Source organism: Xyrauchen texanus, chromosome 20, assembly GCF_025860055.1.
Source record: "Xyrauchen texanus isolate HMW12.3.18 chromosome 20, RBS_HiC_50CHRs, whole genome shotgun sequence".
Taxonomy (NCBI): Eukaryota; Metazoa; Chordata; class Actinopteri; order Cypriniformes; family Catostomidae; genus Xyrauchen; species Xyrauchen texanus.
In genome coordinates this window covers 35,032,182-35,054,465 of record NC_068295.1, presented here as the reverse complement: position 1 = coordinate 35,054,465, position 22,284 = coordinate 35,032,182, and the positions used below count along the sequence as shown (strand labels likewise).

The 22,284-nt window shown below is 42.5% G+C and overlaps 1 protein-coding gene across 1 annotated transcript in view; it reads left to right on the top strand.

Moving 5' to 3' along the window:
- LOC127660703 (extracellular tyrosine-protein kinase PKDCC-like) overlaps window positions 1–19,524 on the top strand; it is a 57,726-nt gene extending 38,202 nt beyond the window's left edge. The window contains exons 3-7 of the mRNA XM_052151079.1: window positions 5,612–5,886; window positions 6,003–6,082; window positions 7,211–7,318; window positions 14,673–14,846; window positions 18,137–19,524. Of these exons, the coding sequence (XP_052007039.1) occupies window positions 5,612–5,886; window positions 6,003–6,082; window positions 7,211–7,318; window positions 14,673–14,846; window positions 18,137–18,231 (732 nt within the window). The 3' untranslated portion in view covers window positions 18,232–19,524. The remainder of the gene's footprint in view (window positions 1–5,611; window positions 5,887–6,002; window positions 6,083–7,210; window positions 7,319–14,672; window positions 14,847–18,136) is intronic.
- Window positions 19,525–22,284: the final 2,760 nt, after the last annotated feature.

The following is a 22,284-nucleotide window of genomic DNA, read 5'->3' as shown; positions in this document are numbered from 1 at the left end:
GTTCTACGGGCTCGGTACCTGAGAGAACACGGGACGATACTGACTCAACTCGGAGATTGTAGAATCTTGCGAAAGTGTTAGGTGTTGCCCAGCCCGCTGCTCTACAAATGTCTGCTAGGGCAGTGCCCCTAGCCAGTGCCCATGAGGGCCTAACACTCCTGGTGGAGTGGGCTCGGACCCGCAAAGGGGGGCATGGCCTGGGTGTGATAAGCCAGGGAAATGGCGTCGACAACCCAGTGGGCGAGTCTCTGCTTGGAGACAGCATTCCCTTTTGCTGTCCCCAAAGCAGGCGAAGAGCTGCTCAGAGCGTCTAGTGCTCTGTGTGCGGTCCAGGTAGATACGTAAGGCACGTACTGGACACAGCAGTGAAAGGGCTGGATCTGCCTCCTCCGGGGCAGCGCTTGCTGGTTCACTACCTGATCCCTGAAGGGTGTGGTAGGAACCTTGGGCACATAGCCCGGTCGCGGTCTTAGGATCACGAAAGTGTCTGCTGGACCGAACTCCAGGCAAGCGTCGCTAACAGAGAACGCATGCAGGTCCCCGACCCTCTTGATGGAAGCGAGCGCGATCAGTAGGGCGGTCTTGAGAGAGAGGGCCCTGAGTCCAACTGAGTCAAGCGGCTCGAAGGGGGGTCTCTGGAGTCCCGTAAGGATGACTGAGAGATCCCAGGAGGGGAACAGGTTAGGCCGGGAGGGAGCTATCCTCCGGGCACCTTTTAGGAACCAGACGATTAAGTCGTGCGTACCAAGAGAATTTCCGTCTACCGTGTTGTGGTGGGCCGCGATAGCGGCGACATACACCTTGAGGGTGGAGGGGGACAGCCTCCTCTCCAGCCTCTTCTGAAGAAACACGAGCACTGACCTAACTGCGCACTTCTGCGGGTCTTCGGCTCGGGAAGAACACCAGTCCGTGAACAGACGCCACTTTAGGGCGTAAAGATGCCTGGTAGAGGGGGCTCTGGCTTGATTGATTACATCTACGATGGCAGATGGTAGACCGGCTAGATCTTCCGCATCCCGTCCAGGGGCCAGACGTGGAGGTTCCAGAGGTCTGAGTGCGGGTGCCAGAGCGTGCCCCGTCCCTGAGAAAGAAGGTCCTTCCTCAGGGGAATTCGCCAGGGAGGGACTGTCGTGAGGAGTGTGAGGTCCGAAAACCAAGTCCGGGTAGGCCAGTAGGGGGCTACCAGAATGACTTGCTCCTCGTCCTCCCTGACCTTGCATAGCACCTGTGCAAGAAGGCTCACTGAGGGAAATGCGTACTTGCGCAGCCCCATGGGCCAGCTGTGTGCCAGCGCATCTGCCCCGAGGGGAGCCTCTGTCCGGGCATACCAGAGCGGGCAGTGGGAGGTTTCTTGGGAGGCAAACAGGTCTACCTGGGCCTTGCCGAACCGGTCCCAAATCAGCTAGACCGACTGGGGGTGGAGTCTCCACTCTCCGCCGGGCAAGCTTTGTCTTGACAGCGTGTCCGCCATCACATTGAGGTTGCCGGGGATGTGAGTGGCGCGCAATGACTCCAGTCGCTGCTGACTCCATAGGAGGAGATGACGGGCGAGCTGTGACATGTGGAGGGAGCGTACTCCGCCTTGGCTGTTTATGTAGGCTACGACCGTGGTGCTGTCTGTCCTGACTAAGACGTGTTTGTGCCGAATTAACGGAAGAAACTTCTGCAGGGCCAGAAAAACAGCCAGCAGCTCTAGGCATTTGATGTGCCATTGCAGCGGGCCTCGGTTCCACCGGCCTGCGGCTGCGCACCCGTTGCACACGTCGGTCGTGACCACAGTGCGTCGGGACACCTGCTGCAAGGGTACTCCAGCCCTTAGAAAGCAAAGGTCTGTCCAGGGTTTGAAGGTCTGGCGGCAGGCAGAGGTAACTTTTACGTTGTGCGTGCCGCGGCGCCATGCTCGTCTCGGGACTCGAGTCCGGAGCCAGTGCTGAAGTGGTCTCATGCATCAACCCCAGTGGCGCGGCCTCCGCGGAGGATGCCATATGCCCCAGGAGCTGTTGGAAACGTTTTAGCGGGACCACGGCGCCTGGCTTGAAGGAAGCGAGGCATTTCTGCACTGACTGAGCACGCTCGTTGGAGAAACGTGCTGTCATTGAGACTGAGTCTAACTCCAGACCGAGAAAAGAGATGCTCTGGACCGGGGAGAGCTTGCTCTTTTCCCAGTTGACCTGAAGCCCCAAACGGCTGAGGTGTCTGAGCACCTGGTCTCTGTGTGCGCATAGTAACTCTCGAGAGTGAGCCAGTATGAGCCAGTCGTCGAGGTAATTGAGTATGTGTATGCCGGCTACTCGGAGCGGGGCAAGAGCTGCCTCTGCGACTTTCGTGAAGATGCGAGGGGACAGAGACAGGCCGAAGGGGAGTACTTTGTACTGATACGCCTGGCCGTCGAACGTGAACCGTAGGAAGGGTCGATGTCAAGGGCAAATTGAGACTTGGGAGTACGCGTCCTTCAGGACTACCGCTGCGAACCAATCTAGATGCCGGACGCCAGATAGAATTTGTTTCTGGGTGAGCATTTTGAACGGGAGTTTGGACAAGGTCCGATTGAAAACTCGCAGGTCCAAGATCGGTCGTAAGCCGCCACCTTTCTTGGGTACAACAAAGGGCTGTAGAAACCCTTCTTCGTTTCGGTTGGAGGGACAGGCTCTATCGCGTCCTTTAATAGAAGGGAGGCGATTTCTTCGCGCAGGGAATGGGCATGTTGGCCGTGTACTGCGGAAAAATGTACGCCCACGAAGGGGGGCGGAGACCTGGCAAACTAAATTGCGTAACCGAGTCGAATGGTCCGGTGCAGCCAGCGTGACGGGTTGGGCAGTGAAAGCCACGCCTCTAAACTCCGTGCTAGGGGCACCAAAGGGATGGGTTTTTTGGACGTACCCTGCGGGGCTTCGCAGCGGTGCGGAACAGGTAACGTGGCGTCGGGAGGCAACGTGGCGTCCCGAGGCTCTGGTGCTGAGAATGAACTCAAAGCACTTACCTTGCTCCGCGCACCCGGCAGGGGGCGGGTTCGTGACTGAGGAGGAGGTCTGATGCTGGCGTCCTCTGGACTCGTCTGAACCGGCCTGCCAGGGAGCAGTCGTGGGGCTGAAGGTGGGTACACCGCGTCCATGGAGCCGGGACTGTTGAGGCCTGAAAGCAGAGTGCCGTGAGAACGGCATTTGCGGGCCATATGCCCCAGAGACAAAGGAAATAGCTCTTTTATTGAGAATTTGGGTACCGCAGCCACCGTTAAGGGGTGCGGCAAATGAAAAAACAAAGGATTCTCTTCCCGGCCCTCCACCGGGGGACGGAGCGGTCTTACCACCTCCGGAGCTAACTTCTTGGACTCTGGGTGCGTTGTCTCAGGAGCGCCTGGGAGCCTTCCGGGTCCTCGAGGGGTCCGTGAGACAGAGGCGTGCGCTTCCAGCGGTTTGCTCGACGCTGGGGCTGAGAGCTTGGCCCGGGTTGAGGCGGAGCAGGAGCTTGTCTTCTGGCCGCGGGAGGACGCCTCGGTGAGCAGGCGGGGCATGGGCCGTGGCGGCAGGCTTGCGGCGAGGCATGATGTGAGAGATGGCCTCCGTCTGCTTCTTTACCGTGGAGAACTGCTGGGCAAAGTCCTCGACGATGTCGCCGAAGAGGCCGAACTGGGAGCCAGGGGCGTTGAGGAAGCGAGTCTTGTCGGCTTCACGCATCTCGACCATGTTCAGCCACAGTTGACGTTCCTGGACCACTAGCGTGGCCATCGCCTGCCCGAGCGCTTGCGCTGTGACCTTCGTCGCTCTCAGGGCGAGGTCGGTCGCTGAGCGCAGTTCCTTCAGCGTGTCGGGATCAGGGCCACCCCCGTGCATGTTGCGAAGTGCCTTGGCTTGGTGGACCTGCAGGAGAGCCATGGCATGCAGGGCGGAAGCGGCGCGTCCGGTGGCGCTGTAGGCCTTCGCTGTCAGCGAGGAGGTTGTTCTACAGGTCCGGGAAGGGAGTACGGGCGACCTCGCCAGGTGGTAGGGGTACCGGGCATAGATGGATCGCAACCGCCCTATCCACCTGGGGAATCGCCAGCGTACTCGTGGCGCGCTCCGCCATCGAGGGTGGCGAGGGCGGACGAGCCTGTGGCGGTGTGACGAGTGGAGAGGGGTGCTCTCCACGAAGACGTCAGCTCGTCATGCACTTCCGGGAAAAACGGAACCGGGGGGACGAGGCTGTGAGCGGCGCGCAGACCCCAGGAACCAGTCATCCAGCCGTGATGGCTGTGGGGAGGATGGAGGGTTCCAATCCAAGCCCACGCTGTTGGCTGCCCGGGAAAGCATGTCGGACATCTGTGCGTCAGCCTCAGCCTGGGCGTGCAAGCCCAAAGGCGGCAGCCCAGGGGAGTACTCTGCATCAGATGCCGCGCCCTCCAATGCCGCGGCGAGCTCATCGGCTTCCATCGCAAGAGGGTCGGCTGACTGGCTGTGAGGCGAGTCGCCGGCACCTCGAGCACGGACGGGAATCAACGAGCGTGCTGGGGTGCAAGGGGCGTACCCGGCGGAGCTGCACCCGCCGCAATCCCCAAATCGCCTCCATCGCCAGCCGCATCGTCCTCAATCCTGTGGGAAGAAGGAGCAACACGGGGGGCGGCTGGAGTGGCTTGCTCACGGTTGTAAGCAAGCCGCGACCGCAACGTTGCCATGGTCATGTTCTCACAGTGAGAACATGAACCATCCACAAACGCAGCCTCGGTGTGATCGCTACCCAGAAACACGAGACAACGCCTGTGGCCGTCTGAAGCGGAGAACACTCTACCGCATCCAGGAACAACACAGGGGCGGAAGGACATCTTTATAAAGACGCGTCCTTAAAAGGACATTCAACGCCGCTGTGTTTTGCTCTTTTAGTGAAATAAACTCGTGAGAGCTTTTTAATTCTGCACTGTCGATGCACCCAGGGGCAGGTATGCACAGCCGTGCAAACAGGAGAAAGCCGCTGTTGTGCGCCGTGGAATCCAACAGTTATGCAGCAGAGGGATGACAGGAACTCGGTGTGTAGTATGCAGCAGTTGCAGACACGACCATCGGCTCCGAAGAAATTTTCTGAACTCCCGTATTTGCGCCGCTTAAATACCCGTATGTCCGGGGCGGGACATGCAAATACTGGTTGCCAACTCTCATTGGCCTTTTTTCATAGTTCAGAGGTGAATATCGGCGCTCAAGAGAGACTCCTAGTGTCGCTTCTCTGACACAACGTGGAGAGAGCGACAGAAGGGGAACTAGATGGCCACCATTACAATCAGCAAATCTATTTATACTTTATTCCCCCGATGCAGCCCATTGCAACATGCATTCAGTTGACGGACACCATGTTTCTGGATTTGTCCGGTTGCGCAGCTTCTTCAGACCCTTTATTTTCCCCATCCAAAAATGATAATATTCAAAAACATCATATGTGTGAATTTATTCCTATGAATTTTATCTTATATTTAAATAACTGTTAAATCAAAGACAAAATTCAGAGAAAGACTTTTATACAAAGCCCGAAATGAACTGTTTATTTGTGAAAAGATGAAAGATGGGCATTGTTTGGTTTGCAATGTAAAAGAGAAGATTTGATTTCCATATTTACATTACACTTTCATGCTTTTTATGTGGATCTACAGATCTGTTTGAGTCTGATGAGGCTGTTACACTACTTGGCCCACTCTCCACTTGGGTCGGTCACTCTGCTGGACTTTAGGCCACGGCAGTTCGTCCTAGTTGTGGGAGTGTTGAAAGTGACCGACCTGGATGACGCCAGTGTTGAGGAGACACCTTGCTCACCCTCTTCTCCCTTAGATTGCCTCATGGAGTTCCCTGCCCGCAACTTCACCCTCCCCTGCCACAAGTGCCGTTGTCAGGGTATCAATGAAAAGAGAAACCTCTACAATGCTTACAGGTGAGCAATTCATGGACTGAGATTTCAGATATCTGAGCTAACTTGTGCTTCATTTGTGTATTTTGGGGTTTTGAAAGGGAGATTTAAGTATTGACGAGGCTTTTCCATTCTTCTAGATTTTTCTTCACCTACTTGTTACCTCACAGTGCCCCCTCAGCACTGAGACCCATTCTGGACAAAATTGTCAATTCTACAGGTAAGTGTGGTTCTGCTTTTCAAGATCTTTCATCACTGCTGGAAAAACTAGGCCTATTAGCTTGAGTTGATCAAGCTGGTTTTCGTAGCTGTTTTTTTGGTTGTCCAAGGTGATCGATCTACCAGAAACCATCTAGGCCAACTTGGACCAAATATGTTCTACCCAGTCAAAACAAACCACCAGCTGGTAGTCAAGCTGATCAACCAGCTAGAGCAAAGATTGTATTCCCAGTCAAAACCTGGTCCACCAGTGGGCAGTTCAGCTGTTCAATTATCTAGATGATAGATGATCTATATGGTCAAAACTAGTTCCAGAAGCTGATATTTCAGCTGATCAACATTCTAGACCAGCTAGGTGAAATATTGTCCAACTAGTCAAAACCAGGTCCACCATCTGGTAGTTCAACTGATCAACCATCTAGAGCAGCTGGAAAGATGGTCTACCCTGTCAAAACCAGTACCAGCAACTGATAGTTTAGCTGATCAACTGTCTAGACCAAAGATTGTCTAAGTAGTCATAACCAGGTGCACCTGCTGGTGGTTTAGCTTATCAACCATCTAGTCTAGCTAGATAATAGATGGTCTACCCTGTCCCAGATCCACCAGCAAGTATTTCAACTGAACAACCATCTACACCAGCTATAGAAAAGATTGTCAACCTGGTCAACACAGTCTGCGTAAACCAGACTAAGACCTTTTCCAGTAAGGATACTCACATTGCTGAAACCGGCTCCCTTCCCAGATACCAAACCACCCACAAATTACTCATCCTAATCTTCACTCCCTTTTTTCAGCCGTCTTCTCCTACACAAAAAATCGTCCTCTTCACATCCCAAAATTTATCTTTCTCTCCCTTCTGAATGTCTTCTGTCTCTGCCCTTAATTCCTTGGTTTGGGCACTCTATCAGCATGTTTATCAGAAAGCATTTGAAATCTGTTTTTCTGTGACACAACAGTCCATGAAGCTGCGGGTAGCGTGGGTGGGCTCAGACTTGATCCTATCTCTTTCTATGTTTTTCAAGACCTATGTCACGATATGCCATTTTCAATATCATGGAGTGGCCATTTTAGAAGGCATGAAATTGACTTTTTTTATGTTTATTGTTGTTGTTGTTTACGTGTGTTTCAGGAGAGCTGATCTGGGACACAGATGAGACTCTGGTTCACCTCGAAAAGGTGTTGGATATGTACAGGAATGGACATTACCTCAAGAATAACACACAGACACACAAGACTGGTGAGTGACCCCCTATTTTTACGCTACGATCCTTTCATTAATGCCCCATGCACAGCACAAGGAAAATCCAGTTTCCCACTGGTAATTACAACATTGTGGTTATGTTCATGTGCGCTCGTCTTGTAAATACAATCATTCCAATGTAACATAAAGGGAGCAAGAGTCAGAATTTTGGCAATAAACGGGTTGCCATAAATCTCCACAGTATTAAACAGTTTTTCAGAGTGTGTAGACAAAGGGAGAGAGAGAGAGCGAGAGAGAGAGAGAGAGAGAGAGTTTGGGTGCATTGAAGGACAGATGAGCAGAGATTAAAAAGATTGGTGAGGAGAGGGGCTGCTCACAGGCTTGACTGACAAAACAGCCATTTCACACTGAGAAACAACATTGCTGCTTTCCTCCTTTCTCCACCCCTATTTTTTTTCCATATGTCATTATTCTATCATTCGAACACCTGCATTTTTTTTCCTCTTCAAACTCCCAATTTGCTAGTTCTTGTTCTCTCGTTCTGATTTTTGCAGCTTGTCTGCCTCTTACGCTCTCTTTCTCTCTCTGTTTTCCTTTCTTTCTTTCCATGCTCCATTGGTGGTGTAAAGCAGACACAGACATTTGTTGACAGATGAGAGCATTAAGCAAGTGAGGGCCATCTTCTCCTGGGCCATTTAACTCTTTCCATTCTTATTGGTTCCTTCAGCTGAAAACAGTCTCTAAGTATCTCACAGTCTCTCAGCACTGATTGTAAAGGTATTAGCCTCATGCTGTCAGGCTGATTTATTGTAATTTTAGTATCAGGGATGCCGTTAGCCGGTAAATACATTTGTTTGAATATTAATGTACGATAAAGTAAAAAATTGTTGGGCACAATGTTTGGTGAAAATATTAACATGAAGCAGACATACGTTAGATAAAGGTTACGTTCAAATGACGCAATTGCACACATAAATAAGGTCTCTGTCTGTGCAATAAAAATAAATAAAATGTTTCTAAAGAGATGTGCTGGACACATTTGATTTCATTTTGGCACCAGAACGCTTCCTTGCCATGAAAAATGGAAGAAAATAGTCATAAAAAAAATAAAGAGGAATAAATTAGCCAAGGTGAGAAATTATATGATTTTTGTTATTGTAATATATATATATATATATATATATATATATATATATACATACATACACACACACACACACACACACACACACACACACAAACATAAGTATACAACCCAGAGCTTCCGCTAAAAAATAATTGGTGCCGGTCAACATGTCTGGGAATTATATAAAGTTTGCCAGACAAAATGGAAAAAATCTGGTCCACTGATGAGTCATGACCACCTGCCTAATATGCTGTTGGTCCTCCACTGGCCATGGAAACAGTGCTGACCCGCTAAGGCATGGACTCTACAAGACCCCTGAAGGTGTCCTGTGGTATCTGGCACCAAGAGATTAGCAGCAGAGCAAGTCATGTAAGCTGCAAGGTGGAGCATTGTGGATCTGACTTGTTGGTCTAACACATCCCCTCAAATGCTCAATCAGATTGATATCTGGGGAATTTGGAGGCCAGGGCAACACCTTGAACTCTTCATTATGTTCCTAAAAACATTACCGTGCAATGTGTGCTGTGTGGCAGGATGCATTATCCTGCTGAAAGAGGCCACTGCCATTTAAGTGGTGTACCTGGTCTGCAACGATGTTTAGGTAGGTGGAATGTGTCAAATTGACATCCACATGATTGTCTGGACTCAGTAGAACATTGCTCAAAGCATCACACCCCCTCCACTGGCTTGTCGTCTACTCAAAGTGCATCCTGGTGCCATCAGCCATCCACTTGATGTAAAAGAAATCAGGAATCATCGGACCAGGTGACTACTGCTCGCATGCCCATTGCAGGCATTTTCAACGATGGACAGGGGTCATCATGGGCACTCTGACTGGTCTGTGGCTACACAGCTTCATATGCAGAAGGGTGAGATGCACTGTGTTGTGACACATTCCTCCCGTAAGCATCATTAAAATTTTCTGTGACTTGTGCTAAGTAGGCCTTCTGTCAGTTCGGACAAGACGAGATAGCCTTCGTTACCCTTGCACATTGATGAGCCTTGGGCGCCCAACACCCTGTCGCCGGTTTGTGGTTTGTCCCTCCTTGGACCACTGTCAGAATGTACTCACCACTGCTGAAATGGAGCACTTCACAAGCATTGCCGTTTCAGAGATGCTCTGACCAAGTCATCTGGCCATAACAATGTGGCCCTTGTCAAAGTCGCTCAGGTCTTTACTCCTGCCCATTTCTCCTACATTCAGCACGTTGACTATGAGAACTGATTGTTCGCTTACCATCTAATCTACCCAGACCTTGACACGTGGCCTTGTTAGGAGATGATCATCGTTATTTGCTTACCTGTGAGTGGTCATAATCATTTGGCTCATCAGTGTATATACACACTCCTCTGTGAGCAAACACCTATACACCAATTATGCATGTTAATTGAAATTGAGCAATTTTGTGTACATTGTATTTGGCATCATTAAATTGTATAGGCCTTTATATTTCATCATATACTTTCTAGAATACTGCCATTAAACAATAGTTAAATATTTATTTAATATGTGTATAAATACATTACATAGCCATTTTAAATCCCTCTTATTGAAATAAGTATGCAGTAATACGAATGAGCTTTACTCTGCACTGCTAGGCGTTTTAGGCATTCTTGTAAATTAGGGTCCTTTGGCAGCACTCTGAGTATGCATGGATACAGACAGGGCTTCCCTACAGAATTTTCTCCTGCCCAACATGCTCGGAGTGTATTAAAAACCCAGCATGTCTCTGGCTGACTACATCCTCCTCTCTCTCATTGCTCCTGTGTTTAACAGAAACATTAACTGAAAGCGAGAGCTCCATAAAGCATTAATTAGGGTAATAAAGGATCTAATAGTTGCTCTTATTTACTAGCTTCTAGTTCTACCTAGTTTTCTGTCAAGTGACCCCCCCCAAAATGCTCCTGACACTAAACTCATCAGAACGACCTCATTGGAGGCAGCCTGCCCAGTGGCCTCCATTCAGAGCTCCCTAAGCTTTCCAAAAGAAATAGTGCATTACATCAGTAGAGGCCATCCAGCCATATCCTTGAAGAGAGAGAGTGGGAAGGGGGAATAGAGAGAAGGTAACTCAGCAATTCTGACATTTATGGTTGAGTAGCTGGGACATTTGTAGTGCACAGTTATTATGGGACTTCAAAAGGCCACTCTCCTTTTATTAGGACCATTGTCACAGTGCTGTGAATGAGGACTTTTAGACTAATCTAGCAGCTTTGAATTTATGTTATATTCGGGGTCCAAAAGTTTTGCCACACCTGCCAATGGTGAGTGAAATTAGAACATATACTTGCCATAAATATTTATTAAAGGCCATGAAACTGTGCTTTGCATTATCGTTAATAAATTATATATTTTGTCTCTATGACAATGGAAATATTGAGCAGCACAGTCTCTGTCTCTCTCGGTGAAACTGCACTTTGGTGGCTTAATGTGTGAAATATTTATGTGTTGCCATATGTGTTACCACATGGAGTTCTGGAAGGGGAAAAAAGGCACTATCAATAAACTTGTGATAAACAAGATGGGAAATTTTTGTTTTGTTTGATTTGGTTTGGATTTTTCACATGCAGAGTAATTTTTGACCCTGCATGTTACTGTTAGACATTGGTTACACCCTTGTCAAAGACACACAACGCATACAAATCAAGAGAATCTCTTTAAACCTTTCAAAACTCTACATAGAACCAGCTAAAAACCTTACAGTGATGCAGCAGTACCATTTTGATAGCTTTCTACTGACATATCCAGTCCACAAGTCTTGGAGGTGGATCACAGTGGGATAGTTTTTCATGAACGCTTACAAATACATGACCACATTGTTAGTATTTTTGCCAGGATCACCAAAGGCATGTGCCCCATGACAAAGTGGCCATTGCAATTCTGTTTCCACACAACACACTGTAAAAGTGCAATTGTGCAAATGCAGACTGACTGGATTTCAAAGTGTGGTTAACCAGCAGTTTGTGTTTGCTCAGTCAGTGTAAACAAAAATGTCCTTCAATGGTTGGATCAGATGTACATTAGCATGAAAAACTGTCATCAGTTCAGTTTAAAAAGCTTAAATGAGTTAACAAAACAGGTTTGCATGCTGGGTCTTGTCACAATTAGGAATGGGAAGTGTTGGGTGTAATGCATTACTAAATAATGAATTACTGTAATTAAATTACTTTTTTCATTAAAAAAGTAAAGTAAGGGATTACTCTTATTTTTTCAGTAATTTAATTACAGTTCTTCTGATGTAATTGCATTAAATACCGTATAGACTATAGAAAGATTTATTTAAATTATTCGTCTAATGTTAAAATATATGTTTTCTATTTTAACGCTGCCCCCTTAAATTATTTGGCCAGTTCATATTTTTTGTTTTTTTTAGTGCCTATACCAAAGTCTGCCTTTCAGCAGATTATATAGGACAACAGAACAAGTGCCACAATGCATTGAATATATCCATGAGCAAAGCTAAAAAGTGTTGCTGCTCTTTTCTCTTTTCAGATTGTTCCTACACTTCTGGTTGTATCAAATTTAGTTACTCGCAGCTGTTGAATTCATACAGACAGCTACATATATACTTTAATTGATCTATGAGAGCACATCTGACCTTTTTCAATACTGTTGTGTCATCCATTCATTATTATGAACAGTATTTTGTTAATACAAATCCCATCTTGTAATGTTAAGTTGATACAACATGAAACATGATGAGAAACAGACAGTTGTGCTTTTTATGACAAAAAATACACTTAATAAAAGACCGGTTTGGCCATTCTTGCTGCTGTGAAGAGAATGTTGGCAGTGTTACAGTGGTCTGTTCATTCAAAACTGTTCTCGTTAGTTACTCTTGACATTTCAGAGTGCACTGAACTCATGTTTGTGCATAAACAAATGTGACAGTGAGTAATTATCCTTTAAAAATGAAACGTTGATATGTAAAGTTCCTATAGTGTGTTAAATATAAATAGAATACTGCTGCTTCTATGCTCTACATGATATTTGAACATCACACCATGTCCTTACCTGGTATGACACAGTAAAGCGACAAGCAATTAAAACCATGTTTTCCAACTATGATGAGCAATAGGGCATTTTATCGCTCACTTGGTTTCTATTTCTGGCATTTGCCACTTTGGTAGCCCTAGCAATATTGAAATTTAAAATCTCTCTAGATTTTTCAATATTTCCACCACCAATATCATTACCATAATGCACATTTTTCATTACTGTAATGTGAAAATAATAATATATTATGTAAACTATAAAGTATTTATTGATCATGATAGTATTGTATTATAATACAATATTACACCATTGTATTACAGCAATGAGGATTAAATTGCATTATGGTAAGGAGAGAAAAAAAGTGCTTAATTGTCATGAAAATATTGTCACAGTGTAAAAAACCTTAATCGCCCTTAATTTCTTTTCTTTATTTTATTTTACTTTAGTTTTTTGTTTCTTTATTTCTTTTCTTTATTTTTACCTAACTATTTTCTTTATGCAAAATGTGTGTGTGTGTGTGTGTGTGTATATATATATATATATATATATATATATATATATACATATTAGGGCTGTCAATCGATTAAAATTTGTAATAAAATTAATTAAATGGTGTCCCGGTTAATTAATCACGATTAATCACATTTAATTGCATGTACAAATATTTGCTGAGAAAGCCCCTCATATAAAAATAACTCAATATATAATGCTGAAATAATTATACATAGTTATCTTTAATATATTACAAAATTATAATTATATATATATAGATAGATAGATAGATATTCAGATAATTAAAATGTATTACATTCTTGTAGCAGTTAATCATTGATAAGACAATACAAAAAGAGGCTTTAGAATACAATGTATTGTTTACTACCATATTATTGATCATAAGTCAATCATTGGCACACAGTTCACAGCAATCCATTTCACAAGTGAATTTGTCAATCAGTTGGAGATTAATTATGAGGGCTTGTTTAAGGACCCATCAATTTACACCTGCGTCAGACATGCTTGTGTAGCGTATCGGGTGGGTTGTGTCATAAACATACATTTTTAGGTCACTGTGTCAAGTTAAATATAGTTTAATTCTTAGAACACATCTTTAGATCTCTTAGTTCGGATTTGCGCTCCATCAAGTGTTTTGAATGCAAGAATGTAACACATGTTTGTGTTGTGTGTCTGCTGGATGGTTGTTTTCTTCACTGTATAAACTGTGTGTTGCTCATACAGATGAAGTTCCACTTACTGCCCTCTGGAGTAAACAGGTGGTACTACAAGCTTGCATTTGTCAGGAATCTTTCTTATTACTGTCCGGGCATTGCAAATAATTTTTACATTTTTTTATAAAATTAATCGCACTGAATTAACATGTTAAATCGACAGCCCTAATATATACATATAGATTTGTATTTATTCATGAAATTAGCTTTGACATGTAAATGTTTTTTGTGAGATTCACCCAAAAACATCATAAGGATGTTCTATTATTTTAAGAATGATGGCAACATTAACTCTATCTTTACATAACCTTTGTCAAAGTTTTTGATATGTTCCTTGTTAGGCAGGTGTCACAGTTTCCTGTAGTTATTGTATATTATTAAAGACATTGACAAGTGAGAGAAAGAGAGAGGCCGTGGTGGATGAATGTATGGGCGTGGACAGATGAAGGCATGGGAGGGACGTTGTTAGTTTAGTTTTCTTTTGGTCATCACTCCTCACATCACCTTTTATTTCTTTCTCTCTTTGTATATGTTCGTCTCTTTTTCTCGGCCTCCCTCTGGCTGTGGTTGCTCGGTGACGGAGGCATGTATTGTGTCCAGGGTCGTGTTGAGTGGCATTTAAAATGTGTTAGAGTGAGTTTCTGAGGAAGCACGAGATAAGGGAGGACACATTTAAATTGAATTAAACTGGGTGCATTGTGTTTTAAGTTTAACTGTAGCACCAAAGAAATAAAAGAAGAATGAAATGAACTGAACTGAACTAATAAAATAAAATAAAATGTAATTGGGTGCATTGCAAAGAAATTAAATTCAATAAAACATTTTATTTAAATGGGTGCAATGTGTTTTGATTCATGTGTAGCTTCTCAATTTATTATTTTTTATTATTGCTTTTTTTTAATTGGTTTGGTTTGCTATTTGCCCATTTATAAATAGGGTATTTGCTGATACATTATCATCAAAATAGATTAATTACAATTTTACCATTTTAATTAGTGTTCATATGCTAATCATAAACATCTTCTTTCTCTCTTATGACAGAGTATGAATGTGTCTCAGGTGTCTCAATAGCCGAGGAGAACTACCGCTGCTGGCCATCCTATCAGCACGATGGATGCATGCTGTCAGTCTTTAGCATCGATGAAGCTATTGACGTGTGTGAGAGCCACGCCCAGTGCCGGGCCTTTGTTATGACCAATCAGAGCACTTGGACAGGTAATGGTTAAATTAAGTACAAAGAGACAAAATTACAGCCAATCAGAACATATTTGGTGTTTAATGTAGAGCTAGGTGGAGCAGGAATTTGTACAAATGAGATTTCACTCCATGAGTATAATATAAATAATGAGCTCTATGAAAATACAACTATGAACCTCAGTGTTCAATAAAATAATTACAACTGATTAAGATTAAAATTTTAACATGGAAGAGATGTCGCTTGTTGCTTTGCACCTGGTTAGGACGTATTATTCACATCATTTCAATTTATAATAATGCTAATTTTGCTCAGCATACAATGTAGTATGTTATGTTGTTATTGTAGGAAAATCTGTGAATGGATTTATGTGAATGTGTGTGTAATGTTGTTTTACCAGATGCATTCAATTTCTGCGTCGCAACCCAAAATTATTCTTATGTCTGTTCTCATGCCGGGAAGTAAAACAACAATGCAAATGCAAATAAAACCATGCATACATTCATGCAAAGTTAGGATAGCATAAAAATAGATGTATCAAGTGTGAGAACAAAAATCTTGTGTTGTTGATGATAAAGGCTGAGCGCTCAACCAAACCCTATTGCACTATGGTGCAAATTCAAAGTAGAAGCTGGACAAATTATGTGCATGTCATAATGCACAGTTTGTGTGACATATCCACATCCTCAACAACCATGGACAAAACTATGCAAGATAAAATAAAATATGATCCAGACTACATTAAATATGAGTTCTGCACTGTGTTTGGTTGCCACTTGATGTCCAATGTAAAATCTGGGTCCAGACCTACGGTACTCTTACATTTCTCCTCATATTTTCCACCTATCTCTGGTTCTAACTCTGTTTTTCTAATTCTCTAATTTACATTCTCTATCTCTCACTCATATCCTATTCATCTTGTCTTCCTGTTACTTTCCTTGGCTCTGTTTATCCCTCTTGGGTTATCCGATCGCAACTGGTCAGCTGAGACAGATGGACATTTACACCTGGTATTAACATGTGGCTCAAATGCGTCTCCAGTGACCACTTATGATCAGATTTCGAGGGGAGGGTCTCTTCACTTAGATGACTGTTAGTATGCCACTGCATGTTTTAAAGAACAGAAAAGGCTGTGCTGTGCCTAAATATACTTAAATTGTATCAAATATACAGAATGCTCATTGTTATTTTAGTCAAGTATCTGTAGTAAGTGCTTCACATGATCTCTGTCACTACATGTTGATGTGAGACACACTGAAAATGTTCCATGACATATTTGTATTGGCTTTTCCAAATTTTTCAATCCGACAGTTATTTTCTTTTAAAGCCACATGTAACTAGTTTAAAACCGGTTTAAAAATCTTTTTTTAAACCAACGGTTGATTGACAGAGTAGGCGGTCCATTGGCATTGTCTGAGACTCTTCAGGACACCATACACACACACACACAAAAAAATTATTTTTGCTGCTTGTTCAATTTTCTAAATTAAAATGAACTAAAGCAACACAATTCTAGAACATTTTGTCACAACCTAATTTATTTTCTTTTTATCCATTTAAATTTGTAAAATTAACATTTACTTAATCCATTTGTATCATGACTACATGAATACATTTTGTGGTGTTAATGGTACTCGATAGGAAGAGTAAATGTTAAAAATGAAGAGTGACACATGGACCCAATGTCCATGATAAAATAAAAAAATTAAAATTTGAGTACTTAAACGTCTGGATTTAGCACTGTACACTTGAGAATGTTTAACTTTTTTTATTATTATTATTTACTTTTTTCCCTTTCCATTTAGTATAGTTTTCATTAGTTTTCAGTATGGGAATGTTAGTTTTAGTGTTTTTCCAGTGTTTTATATTTACAGAATATTTAGGTTTTATTGTTAGGTTGTAGTATTTATGGGCAGCAAGTAGCATTTGATGTTTAAATATAGCTGCAAGCAGCGAGGACGGGCACAAGCACAACTGGTCCATTTCCACCCAGTGGCTTTCAGAAAACAATGCAAGGTGGACACATGCATTTGGTATTTGAAATTATTCTAAACAATTTAAAGTACTTTAGGTAAATCTAAGAGGACTATTTTAAAGTCTGCTGTAAGAGCCACACTTCCTGCTGCCAGGTGGCGGCACTATGACCATGACCCAAAATAGTCAAATCCATGTGATTAGCCCCAAGTCTAAATATACATCTACATTTTTATCTAAATCACAAATTCCATACAGAAGATATAATATATGACTTCCTGTTTCAAATTTTTCGGCATTCATTTAATGCAAAACCATTCAAAATATAAAAATATGTTCACAATTTAGCATCTTCTGTGTCTTGACATAATGTTGTCTAAATGTGGTGACAGTATCATTAGTCACCTAGGAGGAGTATTTAAAAGTTCAGAGCTTACAATTTTCAGAAAATCCAAAATGGCCTACTTTTTGTTGGGCAGAGCTAATGACTATCATTATGAAAGTTGTCCGGCTTGGTGACAACTATATATGTACCAGGTTTGGTAACTATAGGTGAAAATGAGGGTGCTACAGAGGCCGTCTTACACTAAGGTTCAGAGCCTGTGATTTAAAAAAAATGCACATTCAATTCAAAATATCTGACTTCCTGTTGGGTGGAGCTAATGACTGTAATTTTGAAAGCTTGATGGGAACAATGTATGTAGCAAGTTTGGTGACCATAGAAGAAACTGACCCCAGCACTTTTTTAAAAAGGGGGGCGCTACAGAGCCATGCCCATGTGTTAACTTTTTCCCAGGACTAATTGCCAACAACTTTGATATGTATGCAAAATGTCAAGCATGTCATGTACCTCAAAAACGTGAATATACATAAAAAGGAATCATGAAATTGAATGCATTGCCATGGTAACACTGATATCAAGAATCCCTTCAGAATTTCTTGGCATTATAAAAAAAAAAATTGAAGCAATTCAGGTAAACATAAGATTGATATTTCAAAGTCTGTTAAATGTGCCACACTTAACATACAGCTCAATTTTGATGTAAATCACACGATGCAAGCAAAAGATATGAGACACTTCCTTTTTCCCATTTTTGACATTAATTTATTACATTGAATTTATCACCGCATCGAATGAGCATATACATTTTTTATGCACATTTTGGAGATTTTATTCACATTTTGATGTTTCCATCCAGTAGTTTTTAAGTGATATCGTAAAATGCGCATAAAAAACATTGATGGAAACATAGCTAATGATACATATATTGGTGTAAATGGGGTAATGTCCATTCTCTCTTACACAACCTGTTTTCTCTTTTCTTGATCTTTGCAGACCATCTGCTCGTACTCTTCAAAACCGGTGCAGCCAGCATGGCAGCGGCTCCAGGTAAACTCACCTACATACGACAGGGGACACCTGAGCGCTGAACAGAGAGAATGGCATATAGCAGCAGTCATACATCATCAGTATCTCCTGATTGGCTCCCTCTGAAGATACTTATTTTGTTGCTCAGGATTGCCCAAGAGAAAACACCCTTCAGGAAGTTAGATTTTCTCTTGACTGACTCACTCAGGTGGATGTCAGCTGTGAACTAAGGCCCAACCAAAGTGCAATACTGCCTCTCTGAAGCTGGGGTTGGACAGTCGGTCCCCTCCCTGAGACTTTGAATGTATACCTGGCAGAGATGCAGAGAGTGGTATTTTGTGCTTGTCATGGCAAGACACAAGATAGTCTAAGGGTTTAAGAGCATATGTGTGTATTTAATGAAATCTTCTGTCAATATCTCTCTTTCACTCTTTCCCTCAATCTTTCATTCATTCACTCTTTCTGTCCCTGCCCACAGACTCCTCCTTTATTCTCCATGATATTCAGCACTTTTTCCCCCCATGTGAAACAGGGTCTATTTGTTTGAGCTTTTAAAAGCTTTTGCTTTGATTTTTGAAAATCTCACAAAATATTTGCTCATGTACAACAAATTCTTCTATCAACTTATGTGCCCAAAAGTGAACTCAGACCGGTTTAAACGTGTAATTTATTGGTTTAACGTGTATGTAAATGCCTCCTCTTTTGAATATGATATTTTTTTCTTCTTAATGAAGAATTTAGTTTGCTAAAACATTCTGAAAAGATCCGCAATATCTGTATCTGTGCTATTACAATCAAAGAAACATTTGCTTTCTTACCTCTGTTCTTGTCATTAAAACTTTTTATGTTCTGTTCTGTTTTATTTTTCAATGTTTTTAATGACAGAATGTAATGACCAGACCCATACGAAATCTGGGGCCGCAGAATTCTACAGAAAGCTCGGCAGAAATCCATTACTAGTAATCTTTTTTAATTAGGCTAATTTTATTGTCACTATCATTTAACAAATTTCACTATGTTTAAATCCATTCCACAAAATCTGAAGATTTCGATTTTGACCAGGTAACAGCATATTTGAGAGGGTTAATTGTGATACTTAAATTTCAGATGGTGGATGTTGGATGTTGGTGGTTAGTCAAACAATCCCTTTGTTGTGTGATAAAGTTTCCCAAGGAAATGTCACATCAACTTATTACTTGACAGGTGAAGGAGTTCAAGATATTTCTGCTTTCAGAGAAAGCACTGAGATAAAATGTAAAGTTTTCTTATGCGTCTTATGCTTGTGTTGTGTATGTATAATTGCAATGGTGCTGATGAGATTGATATTTTTATATGTAAATATAAAGTCATGTGACTGAAAACTGAAAATGTGTCTTAGTCATTCTTGTGTGAGATTTGTGCATCTTTAATAAGTGTTAAAAACAACATTTTGCCCGTGTTATTTAAGTTGCTGTAAGTGATTGCAGTTGTTTTGCTAATTCCCTCTAGAAGGCCACTGAATTTGGCACTCCCAGTATCTTGACTGCTGCTGGGTCACTGACAGAAATAAGGAAACTATATATGGGGCAAGATGATGTTTGGTAATTGACCAACAACAGAGATGTACTTACATTAAAATGTAATGCAAGTGAAGAGGAGCAGAAGCCTATATATTTGTGAGAGAAAGAAGCTTGCTCTTTTGGTGTCTGTTGTTTTGAACAAGCTCTTGCAATGAGCCTGTGGACTACTGAAATCAAATAAACATTAGTCAGCAGAGTCATTTGCTCTGTGGCATGGAGAAAACTCCAGCCTAAAAACCCAACAGACCTCAGCTGAATCACAGGGGTTGCAGGTACAGCATCAGGAGCAGCACACCTCCTGAAATTATCCCAGAATGCACATCTGTTCTCCATATGCCACCATCCAAATCTCCTTTCCATGGGGGTTCTTTTCTTTATAGGGACTGGTGGAGGAAGGTGGGACCACAAAAACCGTAAAACTCAGGCTGGATTAGATCCATAGAGAAGCATTCTGGTGTATGAGAGGTTCTCAACTGGTGTGCTGCAACCCAAAAATGGCAGATCTGTTCTGAATTGGTTGAGGTAAGCAAGGAAATAGAATGCAAAATAAAAAGTTCTGTTCATAAAATAGAAAACGCTTCCTATATTTTTTGTTGTTGATGTCAAAGGCCTTACATCCAATCAAACTCTATGGTATTTTGGTAAAAATTTGTATGTCAAAAAAAGAGAGTATAACTGCACAACTCAAAATATTGGCTATTTTATTTTTCTTACCAATATTTCGATGGTCAGCCTTTTTCAAGTTATGAAATATAACACCTTGAAAAAAGCTGACTGCCAAAACATTAACATTCCATAAATTGCACCTCTGAATCTAAGGTGTAAGTTTATTTCAGTGCTTCCCAACCTTCTTTATGACACGGCACACTTTTTACGATTAAAAAATTATACGGCACACCACTATCCCACATAGGCTGACAATCGTCTTACCTGTCATCACTCCTGTTTTTCCCGGGAGTCTCCCGTATTTCACACCGATCTCCCGCCCCATCCCGTTTTGTTATTTCTCCCAGGAAACTCCTGTAATTTGTATGGACCAAACCTCGTTATATGAATAATCACATCAATATATTATTCCAAGGTTGTCCAGTTGCCAGATCTTGTATGAAACGCATCCTACTCACCCAATCAACACGTCATACACATTTCAACCCATTTGTGACCTCAAACTTGCAACCTTCAACCCAGCTGCGCTGTTGATATCTGCGCAGGTAGTAGACGCGGGAAGTTGATTCAAGCATCACTGGTAGAGGTGAGAAGAAGATCCGGCGAAAAAACTAAATATACATGTAAATTTAATAACAGCTGGACGGAACAATTTCAGAAATCGAAGCAATATCGACAATGCCCACACCTTTTGCAAAGTGTGTAACGCTGATTTTAATATTGGACAGGTGTGAAAAATGACGTTACTCAGCACATTAAATCACAACGGCACAATTTGTATGTATTTAGCCTGCCCCTGCCATCCAGCACCACCACCCATCCTTTTCGAGAACTTGTCCATGTTTTCTGTTCATCTTAGTAGCACGTTTACTTGTAACGTTTGAAGTTCGGCTATGAAAAAAAAATAAAAGATAAACAACAAGTTACAGTGCTTGCGTTAGACTTTCTCATCGTCCATCATTTTGACGGACAAGGTCGTAAAAAACACTATTTTACTTGATTGTTACTTTCAAAAATGAATGTGCCACATGGTAGAAGCTACCCAAATTGGGCAGATGCTAACATGTACAGGATACGAGACATGCACTCATTCTCAAAACTATAAATAAAGCTACTACATTGCTAAATTAAATAAATAAAATATGACCCAGACTATATTAAATATGGCTGCACTTGCAGTGAGAATACATGTAGTTTGGGCCAACCACAGTTTGTTTTGGCAGTGAATTATTTGCTGCTGAGAGCAAGAAACCATTGAAATTTAGGAATCAAAATTGTACACATTCCACAAATTTTACAATAATAATTTTGCATATTGATGAGCCTATGCAACTCACCATAGAGCATCTGTCAACCAATCAGAATCAAATTTAAACAGTGCAGTTGTATAACTGATTTTAATGGTTGTTTAACCCTAACCCATGATAAACAATTTTGGTACTGTATTAGGTCTTCACATTATGTATAATCTTTGCCCTGAAGCAAAAACAGTTGAGAACCACTGGACTAAAGTGTACGCCAGACTGAGAAATAGGAAGAGAAAATGAGATACAAAACTAAAGAGGCAGAGTCAGAGAGTGAGGGCAGCATCTGTCTTCTATTGGCCGGAGGGATTATGTCTTTTCCTGAGGCACGGCCCCAAGCTGTGGGAGAAACAGAGCAAAAGAAAGACAGAGAAAGAGGAACAAACGTTGAAAGGGGGTTGTGGGTCAGCTTAAGCCTCACTAATGAGAGACAGATGCCTGTAAAAAAACTCACCTCAAACCAGTGGCTGAAATGAGGAGGTCCCCTCTCTTCATTTTTATTTTTTGTTTAGTTCAATGTAAATACATTTTATATTTGATGTTTGCATTTCCAGGTCAAAGGGTTTTTTCACCCTTGTTCCAAACC